At 41.4% G+C, this 19,367-nt stretch overlaps 1 protein-coding gene across 4 annotated transcripts in view; it reads right to left on the bottom strand.

Annotated features, from left to right (window-relative positions):
• LOC311041079 (partitioning defective 3 homolog B-like) overlaps positions 1–19,367 on the bottom strand; it is a 336,525-nt gene that overhangs the window by 298,877 nt on the left and 18,281 nt on the right. For all 4 annotated transcript variants that reach the window (XM_084051519.1, XM_084051520.1, XM_084051522.1 and 1 more), the window contains one exon: positions 13,529–13,630. In XM_084051519.1, coding sequence (XP_083907645.1) covers positions 13,529–13,630 — 102 coding nt within the window. The remainder of the gene's footprint in view (positions 1–13,528; positions 13,631–19,367) is intronic.

Raw genomic sequence — 19,367 nt, 5'->3', positions numbered from 1 at the left:
AGAGGGCGAGGTGTCACCGGGCGTCAAAAGGCTAATCAGCACGTCTAGCGCCGCGCAATCAGCTCCCATTCAGTGGTGGAAAAATGACTCACATTTCCTACTTAAGTAAAAGTGTCAATACTGCAATGTAGAAATACTCTGTTACAAGTAAAAGGCCTGTGATCGAAAGTACAAAAGTATTGGTACCAAAAGTAAAAGTACTAAAATGTTTGAAAATAGCAGCTCACAACGCGTCGCATCACTCTGCAATGGAGGATCGTGTTGGAAGTATTATTGTTCCAGGCGTTAGTCGGGACCCTCCGCCGTCTCGCACGCACGCTTTGTTTACATGCACTTCCGCGTCGGGGCTTCTACAGCACGAAACGTATAACGTAAGTGGATGGAAGAAATGCAGGCACTGAACGTATAATATTTTAATAAACCTCTGGCACCCAATGTGTTAAGTAAGTAACAAATCCAAGTTAATTATTTCACCACTGATGAATTATTCATTTAATTGTTTTTTTTTTATTAAGTCACAAAACATATTTGCAATAAAATATTCACCGACACACAGGCCCTAATCTAGAAAGCTAACCTCCTAAGGGCCACCACGCCGTAAAAAACAGAAATATCATAATAAACCAAAACATTTTTTTGTTTTTTTGGCCACGATAGCCTGTCAGTTCGAGTGATGTCATTATTGTATTCTAAGTAACGACGTCATCACGCAATGACATCACAACGTTATCATCACAACCATGTCCTTTTAAATTAACTGTTAAATAAACAAAGAAGCATTTAGAAACAACCGTAGCTACCTGAAGAAATTCCCTTTGCAAATTACTCAACGTTGCTGAACAGACTGCTGAGTAGCCCCGACGATTTGAGATATGTTCCGTTGGACGGTACACAGGAATCTGAATGGAGGACCAAAGGCAACGTGTCCCGCTGCCGTTACAGTAGGACATAAAATGTACGTCTTTGGAGATTATTGCGCCAAAGCGGATCAGTTCGGCGTGGATGTCTTCAACACTGTGTCTTTACGCTGGTTGAAGTTGTCACCAGGGATATTCTCGGAGGTTCCCTCCCGGCCCTACTACTACACAGCTGTGCTGATGCAAGATGTGATCTATATCTGGAGCAGAGTCAACCCCAGACTGGAATCCGTCTTGCATGCATTTAATGTTGACACCCATATATGGCTCAAACCAAAGAGTTCTGGGACTGTTCCAGAGAAGAGTTTCGGCCACTCGGCGTGTGTCTTGGGGAAGGTCATGTATATCCATGGAGCATCACTGCTGACCAGATGCACTAATGACACCTACAAGTTGGACACCAGCACAATGGTCTGGTCTTTAATTAACACCAGAGGCACACCACCACGTGCTTCAGCAGATCATTCTGCCACCATCATCGGGACAAAGATGTTGGTATTTGGGGGCTATGGGCACTATGCGGACCAAGGGTTCTTCTACAACAACATCAGTGTGTTTGACACAGAGACCAACTGCTGGCTGAGCACGCCTTCTGCACAGCTTCTTCCAGAAGGACGCTGGCCTCATTTAGCCTTTGCCTACAATGGAGAGCTGTACATATTTGGTGATGTACATCGTAACCACACCTTCAATATGTGGAAATGCAGTGCAGACTACACCTGGAAGAAGGTTGAGCCCAAGGGGCAAGGCCCATCTCAGATGTACGGTAGCATGGTGGGAGATCGCATCATCCTCTTTGGAACACAAGAAGTACTTGATGACCTGTGTATCTTAGACTTATGTCCTAGTCTTAAGACATTGTCCAAGCTAGCAGTTATCCAGTATGGTCTGGAGCATTCACAACTGACACACAACATCAGGTGGGAACTGACAGCCATGACTACCAACAGCAACGACCTTCTCAGCAACAAGAATTATTAGATGGTTGCATTGTTGGAAAGCGGACTGGAAATATATAATAAATAGCGCGTCTCGCCAAAAATGCGTTGCCTGCCACTGACGAGTTCCCTCGTCAGATTCTGCTAAGGAGTATCTATGACATTATTCCATATTTGGGCAAGGTATTAGGTATGAGCGATTTGACTGCCATTCCTCTTAAAGCTCTTACCTTTCAATTATTTTCAAGGCAAAAAAAGGAACCTTATGTCACTGCTAAACCAAAACTCTGGTTGTTTTGGTGATTATAATCTCCCTAAAATGGTTTACGCTTACAATGCTAAGAGGTGTTGTCGATCGGCTTCCATGTACTTTGTTGGAGCTGTTGCTGGAAATATACTTCTGAACGAGGCAACTAATCACTAATATTCTTGTGTTCGCAACACTCTTCTTCAAATGCCACCAGAGATATTCTGAGTGGTTATAGTCAGGAGACTGTGAAGGCCAGTGTAGAATCATCCAGGACTTCCTCTGAAACCAAACCTTACATAGTCCTCAGTCAGTGATGGAAGAAGTACTCAGAGTTACAACAGGGGGGCCGCCAAATATTTGTGCGATCGGAGTTCCTTTTTCACATTAACCACTTGAACCCTATTCTGAGGAGAACATTGGCCAAAAATAGCCCAAACAAGCACAGGCGGCGAGGCGTTGTGAAATTTTAGATCGGCAATTTTTGGCAAAGAGTTTTGGTGTAGAAGGAAAAAGAGCAGACCAAGTAGAGAGCCAACGATCAAATGTACTAAGTGTCTTTAAGTGGTTAAAGGTCTGAAAATACAAATTGACATCAATTCAACATATTAGTAGAAAAGATAAGTCAATGAACCAAAAAAAGACATTCATTTACACAACACTGATAGTAGTGCTGTCAAACAAGTCTATGAAGCTATCTATGACATCTGCTATTTTCGAATGTTTTTGAAAAAATATTTAAAATGTTTGGAAAATGTTGATTTTTTTTTTTACATAATCTTCTCTTCTGGGGGACCCTGGCACAAAACCTTTTCAGATGGGGGTCTGGAGCCAAACACATATCAATTTGTCCTTGGCATGAAAACATTTGAGAACTAACTGCTCCAATCAAAAGCTTTGACATTTCAGAGAGAGATCAGCTGTGATAGTCCAGCTCAGTAAGCTGCAGACCGTGGGGCCATGGACAGTGTGTACAGCCACTAATTAAAAATAAAAACACTAATTAAAGAGACAGAGGCAATCATTAGCCTCTTTTTTCTATTAAACTTCCCACGAAAATGAGATTTTCTCATTTGATTGCGTAAGGTGCAGGCAAATGCACGTCGCTTTACGGCGCAGGTTCTTTTATATAGTCCATACAGTGTGTGTGTGTGTGTGTGTGTGTGTGTGTGTGTGTGTGTGTGTGTGTGTGTGTGTGGAATGAGGAGTGACAGTCCACTTATGAGGAGCGGCTATGCCCCCTGACTTTAATTCCCTTTCCCAGAGGAGATCAGTGTGACAGGCACGCGCCCACACACACACACACACACACACACACACACACGCGCACACACACACGCTATACGTATGGATTTTCGGGCAGTATCTATACAAATTCCTATTTCACCAGAGCCCACCAACGTTCTCATTTTAACTGTACTCTCTTTCTCTCCCCTCCGTCTCCCCCACACTCCCTCTTTTCTGACCACCCGCCCGCCTCCCCCCTCTCTCTCTCTCTGTGTCTGACAATGTCAGTGGTGTAAAGTCACTGAGTAAATTTACTCAAGTATTGTACTAAAGTATAATTTTGAGGTACTTTTACTTTACTGGAGTATTTCAAATTTTCAATACTTCTACTCCACCTCATCTCAGAGGCAAATAGTGTACTTTTACTCCACTACAATTATTAGAAAACGTTCGGTACTAGTTACTTTGCAGCCATAAATGATTAGATTATAAAACATACATATTAACCACTTTAGCCCTATTTTATACCTAGGCTATTTGAAAATAGCCGATCTACAAGCTCACAACGCGACGCGTTGTGAGCTTGTAGATCGGCTATTTTCAAACATGTTAGTACTTTCACTTTTGGTACTTTAAGTATATTTTGATGCCAATACTTTTGTACCTTACTCAAGTATCATTTTGAACACAGGCTTTTTACTTGTTACAGAGTATTTTCTACATTGTGGTATGGCTACTTCTACTTAAGGAAAATATCTGGGTACTTTTTCCACCACTCTCTCTCTCTCTGTAAAAGTCTTAATGGACAGAGGGGGAAATGACAGCGTCGCAACAGCCGGCTGAAAGCCAGCGGTACAGTTTGCATATTAATGGCGCGGCGGCGGCGGCTTTGGGGCGAGCTTGACAACCCCCCCCCCCCCCCCCCCCCCCCCTGTACGGTGTGTGTGTATGTGTGGAGGGGGGGGGTTGGCATACCGGCATAATGGCTGCCGCTAATGCTAATGCAAGGCCCCCCCCCGAGGCGCCGCCGCTGAATAGGGGGGGACCGGAGTGACAGCTGAGGCGGCGCTAAGTGGAGAGTACAGGTATAAAAAGTGCTACATCTGTTAATGACGACGACTGCTGGAAAGAAAGAAACTGTCTGGAAGAGAAGGAGGGAGGGAGGGAGATAGAGGTATATGAAAGAAGAGAGAGTCGGAGATTAAAAGACGTGGTACACTTAAAGGAATAGTTCACCCAAAAAAATGCCTTTTTTTCTATCGATTAGTCACCCCATGAAGACTTGAATTCATGCATATTTATTTGTTTTTGTCGCATTCCTAAGCTAATAATTTTGATGACCCGCGGACCAGTAGGCAGCGGTTCCGGTAGGAGACACAAAGGAGACTCTTTGTGTCTCCTACCGGAACTGTAAATGTAAGCTGATTATATGACGTTCTGCATAGTAGTGTATATCTGTCTGTTTTCTTAAATGTCATCATGATTTCAGTGCGTGGGGATCTCATTTGACGACCTTTTTTTTGTGTGCTTTTACGAGCGATCCTGTTTAGAGGACCTTTTATTGTGAATTGTACTTCCATGTACTGTTTCCGTGTCTTTCTAAATAAAGTGCTTCAATCAATCAATCAAACCGCTGCCGGTCATCAAATTATTGGCTTAGGAATGCGACAAAAACAAAAAAAATATCCATGAATTCAAGTCTCCATGGGGTGACTATTCGATAGGAAAAAAGTCATTTTGGGGGTGAACTATCCCTTTAAGCCATGATTTAAGCCTCAAATATAGTTTGTTGCAAGCAGAGAGTGACAGATCGAGTGACTTGGGTCTCGAGTCAAGACGTCTCTGCTCACAAGTTCTCCAATACCCAGTGGTGTAATGTAAAGTAAGTGTATTTAGTCAAGTACTGCACTTTTTGAGGTATTTAAAAAAAAAATTACTGGAGTATTTCCAAATGTCAGTACTTTTACTTCTACTCCACTACATCTCAGACGCAAATATTGTTTTAGTTACTAGTTTACTTTATAGATTTTGATTATTATTACAAAACATACAAAAACATTTCAGCCCTATATACATTTCGGCCATTTGAAAATAGCCGATCTACAAGCATGTAGATCTGCCATTTTCAAAATATTTTTATACATTTGAAAACGTGAAACGGGACATTCTGCATAATGAGTGCTTTCTACTTTTGGTTTTCTAAGTGCATCTTAATACCAATACTTTTGTACTTTTACTCAAGTACATTTTAAATTCCGGACTTTAATTGTATTGGAGTATTTATACATTGCAGTATTGATACTACTATTTAAGTTAAAAAATAAAGCACTTTTTCCACCACTGCCCCTAAGGCATTCTGGGAAGTGGGAGGCAGAAGTGAGGACTACATTCGAGTGACTTGGGTCTCGAGTCAAGACATCTCTGTTCACAAGTTCTCCTATGCCACTGCTACGCTGGCGACACTCAACCGCTTCTCTCTCCTTTCCTTCCCCCCCGCCACACAGGTGGAAGAGTGCCTCGCTTGCATGCCTGACTGACATCTCACAGTGGATGTCTTCTCACCACTCGCTCAAGCTCAACGCAGACGACACTGAGCTTCTCTTCCTCCCGGGAAAGTACTGCCCAATGCACAATCTTTCCATTTCCAGCTGTCCTTCAAAGCAGTGTTGATTTCTTCGATTAAAACAATGCCAAAAAATGTCCGTCGACTACCTTTTGTCACTGACGAAAACTAGATAAAAACTAAGCTATGATGACTAAAACTATGACTAAATATGACATTTTCGTCAATAAATAAAAACTAGACTAAAATGTTAGTGAGGGACTAGTGGAGAAGAGATCCAGTAGAACTAAGAAAATTAAGTCATTGTATGTTTGGTAGCGCTCAGGTGTGCGCTCTGAAAATAGCCGATGTACAAGCTCACAACGCCTCGCGCTGCGACGCGTTGTGAGCTTGTAGATGTGTTATTTTCAATATATTAGAAACAGTGCTTAAGTGGTTAATTCTGTTACTTTTTCCCTTCCTAGAAATAGAGTCAAAAGTGCAATATTTTGTCTTTGAAATGTAGTGGAGTGAAAGTCATAAGTATCCCAAAATACTAACAAAGTACTAAAATGTACTTTAAGTAGAGTACTTAAAGTAAATGTACTTCATTACTGTCCACCACTGATAAAAGGGGGGGGGGGGGGGGGGGGGGGGGGGCTGGGTCATGGCAGGCCAACGGATTTATGAGGTGAATCGCACACCAGCAACTTCATCATCATTTGGCTTTGTGTACCATAACAGTGTGTGTGTGTGTGTGTGTGTGTGTGTGTGTGTGTGTGTGTGTGTGTGTGTGTGTGTGTGTGTGTGTGTGTGTGTGTGTGTGTGTGTGTGTGTGTGCGTGCGTGCGTGCGTGCGTGCGTGCGTGCGTGCGTGCGTGCGTGCGTGCGTGCGTGCGTGCGTGCGTGCGTGCGTGCGTGCGTGCGTGCGTGCGTGCGTGCGTGCGTGCGTGTGTATAGTCACCCCCCCCTCCCCTCTCCATCCGTGTCACTCTCCACATTCATCACATCAGTACGAATATTCATAAGGTCTGGTGGCCGCTGTCTCAAGATGGGGGGTTAATGAACTGTGTGTGTGTGTGTGTGTGTGTGTGTGTGTGTGTGTGTGTGTGTGTGTGTGTGTGTGTGTGTGTGTGTGTGTGTGTGTGTGTGTGTGTGTGTGTGTGTGTGTGTGTGCTTTATAATCAAATCACAGCTGCCCCATCATCTCCGCCCTCATCAACCACCAGTGGCGCTTTCTCAGACGTTACTAATGCTAACATGCTTTTTTTCCACGCGCCAACACGCCCGTTCCGCGCAGGTAGGGGGCCGCCACGCGCACGGTTGTGTGGGTGTGTGTCTTTGTGTCTTTGTGTGTGTGTGTGTGTGTGTGTGTGTGTGTGTGTGTGTGTGTGTGTGTGTGTGTGTGTGTGTGTGTGTGTGTGTGTGTGTGTGTGGAATTAGCAGTCAGGGGGCCCAGCCCAGATGAAGAGGTCTGGCCTTGTGGCTACGCAGAGCGCTAGGCGGACAAATAACTAGCCATTATCTCTCATTAGCATCCGCGGCTAACACAAGGCCCACGCTGTGTTGCTGGATAGCGGCGACTCCTGGGTGATTGATGGCGCAGCGGCTAGCGCAACAAAAAGGAGAAAAAAACACAATGGTGGAAGAAGGACTACGATGTACAGTAGGCTACTTGAGTAAATGTACTTAGCTACTTTCCACCACTGAAAAACTAAACAAAAAAACAAGAGGAAAGATAGAATCGTCCCCGCGGTGGGGGGGGGGGGGGTGCTAACAAACGTAGACAAACAAAAGAACGGGGGGGGCCTAATCAAAAATTCCAGCCATGCCTCATTAATCTATATGACAGCCGGCGGTATTTGGTGGGTGCCAGATAAGTGCCGTGAGTGACATGTTATGGAATATCAGGTGCATTCATTCGACGTTCCCTCTGACATCTTTTCATCAACGCAAAAACAATAGGAGGGACAAAATGAGAATTCAGATGACAAAGGCAGGGGGGGGTTGGAGGAGGGGGGGGGGGGGGGGGGTTCTGGGGAAGCCGCCACAAACTGAATAAAGTAAATAAAATGCATGAATAAATAAATACATGAATAAATAAAACGCGATCCACACAAAAAAAAAAGGCAGAAGGCGCCGAGGTGGTTGAAAAAAAAGTTGGATGCAAGCCCGACAAAGTGTCGGGCTCGGCAAAACCCGCGCGAGTCGCAAACCAACCACGACAAAGCTGATTTCACCTCACGTCGGCTGACAGAATTGGATCACACCGGAATACTAACCCATTAACCCTTTAAGACCGGGAACGCATCTGTGTCATTTTAAGATTTCTTTGGCTATATATAAATAGCAGATATACAAGCTCATAGCGCGGCACCGAGTGCCGCGCTATGAGCTTGTAGATCTACTATATTACAAATTCACTAAAAAAAAAACTCTAAATTTTGCAAATGTCTTGTTTTTTTTTCCTAAAGTTTTTTTTCATATTATTATCAATGGTTTTCAAACTTTTTGTGTCAAGGACCCCCAAAATAATATGTATTTGTCCGCGGGCCCCCTCCCATCTAAAAATAGTTTGTTCCAGGGACACGATTTTTCTAAAAATAGCAGATCTACAAGCTCATAGCGCGGCACTCGGTGCCGCGCTATGAGCTTGTATATCTGCTATTTTTGAATAGCCAAAGAAACCTTAAAATGACACACATGCGTTTCCTTCCCGGCCTTAAAGGGTTAAGACCGGGAACGCATCTGTGTCATTTTTTTGATTTTAGCTATAAATCATTATTTTATACTTTGGCTATTCAAAAATAGCAGATCTACTAGCTATTTTTTTTAATTTTTTATTATGAACATTTGTGCAAATCTTTGAATGTATATACATTTTTAAAGCGAACATTTGTAACTCAAATCTTCCTTGGAACGAAATATTTTACAAATGTTCGCTTTAAAAATATATACATTCAAAGATTTAGACCCATTTTCACGATTTTTCAAAAATCTCAAATCTACAAACTCATAGCGTGGCACTGAGTGCCGCGCTATGAGCTTGTAGATCTGCTATTTTTGAAATCTTAAAGAATTGACACAGATGAGTCCCTGGATTGAATGGGCTAAGTGCTGATCCGCCTTCCCTGAACTGTAAGCGATCATAACGCGATCCATGTCTTGCATGTGCTGCGAATGCACACCTACAAGTTGGTCGTTTCACAGCTTTTTATTTAATTTTCAAAATCTTTCAACAACTGCAAAAATAATTCAAAACTATTTCAAAGCTAGCTGATCAACAAGCTCACAATGCGTCGCAATGAGACTTTGTACATGTATTTGTTTTGTTACGTTGCATATGGCTTTCGAGGCTCACTCCAGCTTTTGTGACATGCAAGTCCTTTGCAGTGGTGTAAAGTAAGTACAAAGAACATTTACGTACATTTAAGTACTGTACTTAAGTTCAATTTTGAGGCACTTTTACTTTACTGGAGTATTTTCAAATTGTCTATACTTTTACTTCTACTCCACTACATCTCAGAGGCATTGTACTTTTACTCCACTACAATTATTTGAAAACTTTAGTGACTAGTTACTTTGCAGATATAAATTATTACGTTATAAAACATACATTGACCACTTTAGCCCTATTTTATACCTAGGCTATCTGACAATAGCCGATCTACAAGCTCACAACACGTCGCATCGCAACGCGCTGTGAGCTTGTAGATCTGCTATTTTCAAACATTTTAGTACTTTAAGTACATTTTGATACCAATACTTTTGTACTTTTACTCAAGTGAATTTTGAATTCCGGACTCTTACTTGTAACAGAGTACTTCTACATTGCAGTATTGCGGTACTTTTACTTAAGTAAAACATTTGAGTACTTTTTCCACCACTGGTCCTTTGTCTCTCAACCCCAAAAAAAAGCTGTTTTGATATATTTCTCTGTTGTTGAGATAGTATATTGGCCTATTCATGACTAGTATTAAAGTCACATGGCTCTTAATATAGGCCTACTATTGAGAAACATAAACACAATGTTGGTGTTCTCACTTCCTGTAGAATTTAATCAAATGTAATCAGTCCCATTTATATGGGAGTTACTTATAGATTATGGCAGGGGTCTTCCATGTTTTCAGGCCAAGGACCCCCCTAGCTGAGAGAGAGATGAAGCAGCCAGGGACCCCCTCTATATTCTATAAAAATTGTGTTTCAGATTTAACTTTTTTTTGTTTACTTGGTCTGCTCTTTTTTCCCTCTACACCAAACACCTCGTTGCCAAAAAATAGCCGATCTACAAGCTCACAACGCCTCACGCTGCGAGAGCTTGTAGATCTGCTTTTTTTTGGCTAAAGTTCTCCTCAGAAATGGGATGCTAGGGTTCAAGTGGTTAAGGTAAAAAAAAATCACATCACACAAAGATTTGGCGGACCCCCTGTAGTAACTCTGAGGACCCCCTAGGGGTCCCGGACCCCCTGTTGAAGACCCCTGGATTATGGCACAATAGACCGACGTAATACAAAACATCTGTGGCGGGTGTGGTATGTTTCATGTGATTTCATGGTGTTAAAGATAACGTTTTGAGAGGCATCTGACTACAATAACAATCATGGTTAAGCTGATATATCTCAATAATGGAAAATTATATTAAAACACATTTATTTGAAGAATTAAATCCTATCAAGACTGACAAAGAACATATCACAAAGGCTTACATGCCCCTTTAAAAGGTAAATAAAGTCATGAAAAATACATTGTTTAACCCATTAAGACCGGGGACACATCTGTGTAATTTTTTGATTTATTTGGCTATTCAAAAAAAGCAGATCTACAAGCTCATAGCGCGGCACTGAGCGCTGCGCTATGAGCTTGTAGATCTGCTATTTATTTATTTTCAACTGTGAAAATGTGTTCAAATGTTTTAATATATATATATATACATTTTTAACTGAAATATTTGCTTTTGGGGGTCCCTGGAACAACATATTTTGAGATGGGGGGGGTTCCGCGGACAAGTACTGTAAATATCATTTTGGGGGTTCTTGACATGAAAAAAGTTTGAGAACCACTTATATTACAGCAACATAAGTTTAGGATAATAAACTTAGCATAAGTTTAAGTTTAATGTTAGGATTTAGAAGACATTTGTAGAATCCCCCAGAAGCAAAGATTTGAGTAAAAAAAATCACTTTGAAAATACATATTTTCAAAGATTTGCACACATTTTCACTATTTTTTGAATAGCCAAAGAAATCAAAAAATGACACAAAGAAGCGTTCTCGGTCTCAATGGGTTAATGATTTTCAATTCAGTCGTCCCTCCAAAACAGTACCCTCCGTTCTTTACACACACCAATAAAAAAAAAACGTACAGCTTGCAGGTTTTTGTTTGATTGCTCTATGAAGATCAGAATGGAACTTCACAAATCTATTATTTACCGACTTCTGCCTGTTCCCTTTCATCTCACAGAAGTGAACTGTGCTCAAACGCTGGTTATGATATTGCGACGGTACAATGCCGGCTGAATACCGTTGCTGTCGGGGAGAAACCTCATATCTGCCATATTTCAACTTTGTACGTTTTTTTCATGAATTCATTCCCTGCTTCGTCGCAAAAATTGCCGATCTACAAGCTCATAGCTTGAGTGTGTAGATCGGCTAGTTTTGATTTTTTTTTAATACATACATTTTTTATTTTCGCTTTAAAAAATGTATGTATTCAAAGATGTGCAGATGTATTCAAGAATAGCAGATCTACAAGCTCGCTTGTGAGTTTGCATATCTGCTATTTTTGAATAGCCAACGCTAAAATGTTGGGTCTGTGGGTTTTATAAATATTGAACCAACGAAAAGTATTAAGAAGAGCTTGTGACTAAATAATAACTACATTGGAACACAGGTTCTTTTTCCTACCCGATCTCCTGTAAAGTAACAGTTTTGGGACTTACGCGGTTTCGGCCCGACAGAGAGAGTATTATATACAATATTCCATTTCCATTTCATTTGAGCTTTCTTGCTGACTAAGTGTGTGTAATTCATCAGCGGCCTGCTGGCGGAGGGACTCATGAATATGGATGAGAGAGAGCAGTTTATTAGCACATCTTAGGAGTGCTTTATGGGAAATTAAGGAAGGTGAAATGAAATTGGCTCTTTGTAGAAATTGGACTGGACTCTCTTGCTCTGGCGCGCGTGCGTGCGTGCGTGCGTGTGTGTGTGTGCGTGTAGTTCTGTGCTTGTGTGAGGGCCAAAATGTTTTTAGCCGATCTACAAGCTCACAATGCGTCGCATCGCGACGCATTGTGAGCTTGTAGATCGGCTATTTTCAAATGGCCAAAATGTATATAGGTTTAAGTGGTTGATGCATGTTTGTAATAATAATGAAAATCTACAAAGGCACTAGTAACTAAAGTTTTCAAATAATTGTAGTGGAGTAAAAGTACAATATTTGGATCTGAGATGTAGTGGTAGAATAGAAGAAGTATTGAACATTGGAAGTACTTCTGTAAAGTAAAAGTACCTAAAAATTTCCTAAAACATTGTTTTCCTGGTCCTCACAAGAGAAATGGTCGTTTTTGTGGTTAAAACAGATTTTTTTTGAGTTATGCTTACAATAAAAATCGCACCCTGTGTGAAGGAAGCGGTGCCTTTGATGAGTGGCCTCCTGGTGGCGCTATAATAGGGCGGGGCGGGGCTTCAGCAATTAATGCTCGTCCCTATTGGTGGTGTAAGTCCACATACCAAATTTGGACTTGGTGGCATGCTGCAAACTGGAGTTATAGCTGTTTAAAGCCAGTGGCCTCCTGGTGGCGCTATAATAGGGCGGGGCGGGGCTTCAGCAGTCAATGCTCGTCCCAATTGGTGGTCTAAGTCCACATACCAAATTTGGACTTGCTGGCATGCCGCGAACTGGAGTTGTAGCTGTTTAAAGCCCGTGCTCAAACGGACATCCGGGCTCAAACGGACATCCGGGCTCAAACGGACATAACGGACAAACGGACAAACGGACATACGGACGGACATAGTCAAGTGTAGAGCGGCTGGCACCGCTAAAAATGATTTATACTCAAGTTAGCCGGTGTCCTGCACCAAAAATGAGGGATCTCCACGCTTACCACGCGTTGTAAGCTTGTAGATCGGTTATTTCCGGCGTCAGGGTTACGTTAATGTAAGAACTGCATATATATATATCGAGGTCCACACATGTATAGCAATGCAAACGTCTGTGTCTCTCTCTGTGTGTGTGTGTGTGTGTGTGTGTGTGTGTGTGTGTGTGTGTGTGTGTGTGTGTGTGTGTGTGTGTGTGTGTGTGTGTGTGTGTGTGTGTGTGTGTGTGTGCGCGCGCGCGTGCGTGTGAACTTGAACTGTACCTCAACTCGACACCTATAGTTCCTGAAGTCACTGTACGCAACTATTAGTTTGTGAAAACTCTGCACAGTACTGCACGGTGCAGTTGCCTTCACAGAAACACAAAGATCCCCCCAAAATGTGACGCTTCAGACTGACTCAGTGAAAAACTGAAATGAACATGACGGCTCCATCTCAACACCATCTATCCCCCTCCTTCTGATCTGATAGAACACTGAGGAGGAGAGGAGAGGAGAGGAGACTTGGAAGCATACATAATAAGCCAATTATTTTCGGACACATCATGCTTGGATGGGGCCGTACCTTGTCTCTGTCGTCCACCAGGTCAGCCAGCAGGTCATCCATGTCCAGAATGCCTCCATCACAGTACTCCACATGATGGGTTTTCACTGACCACTCCCCACGCTGCGCACACACACACACACACACACACACACACACACACACACACACACACACACACACACACACACACACACACACACACACACACACACACACACACACACACACACACACACACACACACACACACACACACACACACACACACACACAGAGGAGAAAGGGGAAAAGTTAGCAAACTGTGGTATAGGCATTTTGTTCAAAACGGACTCATCCTTCAAAAATCCTGGAAGCCAACCTTAGCCAATCTAAATGGAATATGGAAAATGGGACAGATCGGTGTTGATCACATGACTATAGAGATACAGACAGTGTACTGATTTGCGTGATGTTTGGATAACATCTGTAGGAGTAATAGAAAATAAAAGGGTTTTGCACAAATCGGCCTCCCGGTGGCGCTATAACAGGCCCAAGTGAAAAATTTGGGGCAGAGGTACTGCTCTGGCATCTAGGGAGTGTGTGTGCACAGTGTCGCTGCGATCAAGCCAACGGTGCCGCAGATAAGCTGTACACAGAATGACACACGGACGGACGGACACACTAGGGCTGTCAACTTTCCAGAAATGATATTCGAATATTGGTCTTAAAAATGTGCAGATATTCGAATATTATTATTATTATTATTATTATTACCCTTATTATAATATTTTTTATTTATTTTGACAGAAACAGTACAAAAAACAATGTATCGAGTGCTCGGATCCAATAAAACATATATTTTGTTCTATTTGTTGTTTCTAACTTCATATATTGATTTTTGTATTGTCCCTGTCAAATAAACCAACAAAAAAACATACATTCAAAGAAACGGCTTCGCACCGCGTTTCGAGCTTGTAGATCTGCTACTTTTGTCATTTTTTTATTTGAATCCTGAAAAGTAACAGTGTTGGACATATGAGGTTTACACCCGACATAGAAGGACCCCGATCTTTTTTTTCCACAAGAGGAATTTGTCCACACAGACACAAGAGAAGCGATGTTGTTGTCGTGTATGAATGAACTCACACAGCGGTTCCGTCACACACTGGGTTGTAAAGGTGTCTAATGCTACCCAAGTAGGAGACAGTGGGAACGGTGCAGAGTGTGGGTGAGAACACTCTGACCGGGGGAACATTCCAAAAATGTTTTTACCATCGCTATGACGACAGGCATCGCAGAGTGAACGTGTGTGTGTGTGTGTGTGTGTGTGTGTGTGTGTGTGTGTGTGTGTGTGTGTGTGTGTGTGTAGACCTCAGGCCGATTCTAAAAAGGCATTCTAGATCCTAACCGAAGTTTAAAAAAATATATATATATGTTGCTTATAAAATATAGCAATGGTTCTCAAAGTGGGGTCCGGGGACCCCCAGGGGTCCTTGGGGGGGTTCCAGGGGGTCCCCAGAAAAATTGGTTTCACAATAATTTTGAACCACTTTATACGTGTACTGTATATGTTGGATATTCAAAAATATCAGATCTACAAGCTCACAGCAAGTCACTTAGTGCCACGCTGCGAGGTTGTACATGTGCTAGTTTTGAAAAAAATATTTTAAAGATTGTTTGGAACATTTTGATTTGTTTTCACATAAATTGTCTCTTCTGCCGGTCCTTGCTCTGGCACAAAACATTTTCAGATAGGGGGTCCGTGGCCAAATATATATCAAATTCATATCTTAAGTACAATTTTGAGGTACTTTTACTTTACTGGAGTATTTCCAATTTTCTATACTTTTACTTCTACTCCACTGCATCTCAGAGACAAATATTGTACTTTTACTCCACTACAATTATTTGAAAACTTTAGTTACTAGTTACTTTGCAGATATAAATGATTACATTATAAAACATACATTAACGACTTTATCCCTATGTTATACATAGGCTATTTTCAAACATGTTAGTATTTTTACTTTTGGTACTTTAAGTACATGTTGATACCAATACCTTTGTACTTTTACTCAAGTAGCAGTACTGATACTTTTACTTAAGTAAACCATTTGAGTACTTTTTCCACCACTGGTAAAAAAGACATCTAGGTTACAACGGGTCTAAATTGAACACACCTGTCCGTTTTTGTTACAGGATGTTGCATGGTTGTGATGCCATTGTGTTGACAACTTCTATCCACGGATATACAGTGTACAAACACCTTACACACACACTCAAAAAGGTGACTCACTCATTCACACACACTTTTTTTCACAGCAAGTTTGCATTTTAATGATCAGTCAATTTAACCCAATACATCCGGGAAGATCTGTCATTTTAGATGTCTTTGGCGATAGCAGATATACAAGCTCATAGCGCGGCTATCTAAAGATCTTGACGATCTTTGAATATATATATATATATTAAAGCAAACCTTTGTAAGGTATTCAGTTCCGTGATGTTTCTAAAATAGCAGATCTACAAGCTCATAGAGCTTGTAGATCTGCTATTTTTGAATATCCAAAGAAATATAAGATGATAGCGATGCGTTTATCCGGATCAAATGTGTTAACCCATTAAGACCTGGAACTGTGTCATTTTTAGATTTGAGCTAAAAAGCATTATTTTACACTTTGGGCTATTCAAAAATAGCAGATCTACAAGCTCGTAGCGCGGCACCGAGTGCCGCGCTATGAGCTTGTCGATCTGCTATTTTTGAAAAATCGTGAAAATGTGTGCAAATCTTTGAATATATATATTTTTAAAACAAACATTTTTAACTCAAATCTTTGCTTCTGGGGGGTCCCTGGAACAAAATATTTTGATGGGGGTCCGCGGCCAAATACATATAATTTTGGGGGTCCTTGACATGAAAAAGATTGAGCACCGCTGATATAGAAACATACGTTTTTCAGAATACTGTTGAGATTGTTGAGAAGAGACATGTAGAATCGGCTTCAGGTCTCAATGGGATAAACAACTTTTTACACATACATTCTTTAAAATGTTCAATAAAATCGTTAAATCAATTATTTGGGGGCCCACTTGCAATACCCTCACGAACCCACTAGTGGTCCCCCGTCCTACAGGTTGAGAAATCACTGTAGAGTTTATTCACAGAAATATGACAGTGTTTTTGTTTCCGTTTTTCTAATCGCGGCAGCATCTGAAATCTGTTCCGCCGTTTACAGAACAAAAAAGCCAACAGAGAAGTACAAGCACAATGGCTCCTTCCTCTTTCTGACAGCCGATAAGCAAAACCGGGGCCTTTCTGTGGTCCACATTGTGAGCGAAAAAACCCAACTGTGTGGGCTGACAATAAAATGTCCCGACTTCTGCAGAAACGGCACACACACACACACACACACACACACACACACACACACACACACAGAACAGGATTTAACGCATTAGGACCTGAGGCCGATTCTAAAAATGTTTTCTAAATCCAATAAGTTTTTTGAAAAAAATATATAAAAAATATTTTTTCACGATTTTTCAAAAATAGCATATATACAAGCTCATAGCGCGGCACCGAGTGCCGCGCTATGAGCTTGTAGATCTGCTATTTTTGAATAGCCAAAGAAATCTAAAATGACACAGACGCGTCCCCGGTCTTAATGGGTTAACCCATTAAGACCTGAGGCCGATTCTAACAAATGTCTTCTAACAGTTTTCTGAAAAACCTATGTTGCTATATCAGTGGTGCTCAAACCCTTTACATGTCAACCCCCAAATGATATGTATTTGGCTGGGGGACCCCTAACTGAAAATATTTAGTTCCAGGGAGCCCCCAGAAGCACAGGATTTGCACACATGTTCCAAGATTTTCCAAAAAAAAGCAGATCTACAAGCTCAAAGTGACACGCTATGAGCTTGTAGAATCCAAAATGGCACAGACGCTTTCCCGGTATTAATGGTTTAAAAACCCAGCGGACAGGTTGCCTCGGTTTCCAATTAAGCTCTCGTTCTCATAAATGCGTCCGCCGCTGTCCAATTCACGTTAAAAAAAGGAATTCCTTCGATGGCAAAAAAAATAGAAAAAAAAGAGTCTTTGACAAGTCTTATCATTTATAACAACGTGTGTGCGGTGGGAAATGGCCCATTAAGGGACGTCTGTACCAATACACAATGTGTCCACACACACACACACACACACACACACACACACACACACACGCACGACTACATTACTAGCTGAATTAACAGCTATAAGCTATGAGCCTCCGAGGCTGAAATGAGCAAGGGGTTGGAAAGTAACTAAGTACATGTACTTAAGTACTGTAACAAGTACAATTTTGAGGTAGTTCTGCTTTACTTGACTATTCCAAGATTTTCAATCATTTTACTGCAATTCTGAGGTATGTTTACTTTACTTGAGTATTCACGATTTTAAATGATTTGACTTCTATTCCACTACATCTCAGAGGGGATGGGGGAAACGTTGTACTTTTTTACTCCACTATAATTATTTGACAACTTTAGTTACTAGTCACTTTGCACTTTACAGTTAAGCCCCATTTTACACTTAGGCTATTAAAAAATTAATGGTCTACAAGTTCCTAACGCTGGGAGCTTGTATATCTGCTATTTTCTGACATTTTTTGTCAAACTTGAGTGCTATTACTTTGATACTTTAACTGGCAATACTTTTCTAAAGTCCATTTTTTTTATAAAGGCCTTTTACTTATAACAGAGCATTTCTGCAGTTTATTGCGATATTCTTCCTTTTACTTAAGTACAACAAATGGGAGTATTTCTTGATCTGCCACCGCTGTAAAATGAGTTTGGCTCGGGTCCAGGTCTGTAGCATCAGAGGGCTGGGGGGTTTTTCAATAGGAGCCGCTTCTATTGCTCGGCCTGCATTCAAAATGTGAATTACGGGCGGCACAAAAGAGGATGTCTGGCCTTTACAATGGCCCAGGTCTATTCTCTTAAAACAAAATGGTTTTTGGGGGAGGCTGGGATTTCAATCACGGGGAGAGAGAGAGAAAAATAAAATGTGGGGGGCCGAGATCTAATTTTCTTCTGCGGTGGGGACCGTGACAACCGATGGCAGCACTACTATTGCGGGGACCAGCGAGCGAGAAGTGTGCCATTATCTGTGACAACCTGGCCTGCAGATGGGATGGAATGTCTTTGTTTCTTTCGCGTTTTTGTACAAAATGCGATAAAATGTCGAAGAAATACAGCATGATTAGAGCACGACCGATGGAAGGTGTTTGGGTTCGATATTGACTGTTGGGAGCTATTCGCTGTTTAGTAATTATGTCACATTTATTTTGTTCATTTATTCACTTTTTTATTTCAGTTAATTTGTGTTCCAGCTAAAAATGCTTTTGTTCTGAAGGTTATTGGGGTATACAAGTCAATATATTTAACCCATTAAAACCGAGAGCACTTTGCGTTGGCTATTCAAAAATAGCAGATATACAAGCTCACAGCGCGTCACTTTGTTCCGCACTGCGAGATTGTACATCTGCCATTTTTCTTTTTTTTTTTTTTTTTTTGAAAAATCTTGGAAGAGTTATTTGTTAACACGAATCTTCTCTTCTGGGGGTCCCTGGCACAAAACATCTTCAGATGAGGATCCGTGGGCAAATACATATCATTTTGGGGGGTCCTTTGCACAAATAAGTTTGAGAACTAACTGGCATTTGTAGAATCCGCTTCAGGTCTTAATCCATTAAGACCGGGAACGCATCTGTGTCATTTTAAGATTTCTTTGGCTATTCAAAAATAGCGGATCTACAAGCTCATAGCGCAGCACCAAGTGCAGCACTATGAGCTTGTAGATTCTTCTTTTTTTTTTATCGTGGAAAAATCTTTGAAT

This window comes from Gymnoscopelus microlampas, assembly GCF_963454915.1.
Source record: "Gymnoscopelus microlampas genome assembly, chromosome: 24".
Taxonomy (NCBI): domain Eukaryota; kingdom Metazoa; phylum Chordata; class Actinopteri; order Myctophiformes; family Myctophidae; genus Gymnoscopelus; species Gymnoscopelus microlampas.
This window is presented reverse-complemented; position numbering and strand designations above follow the sequence as displayed.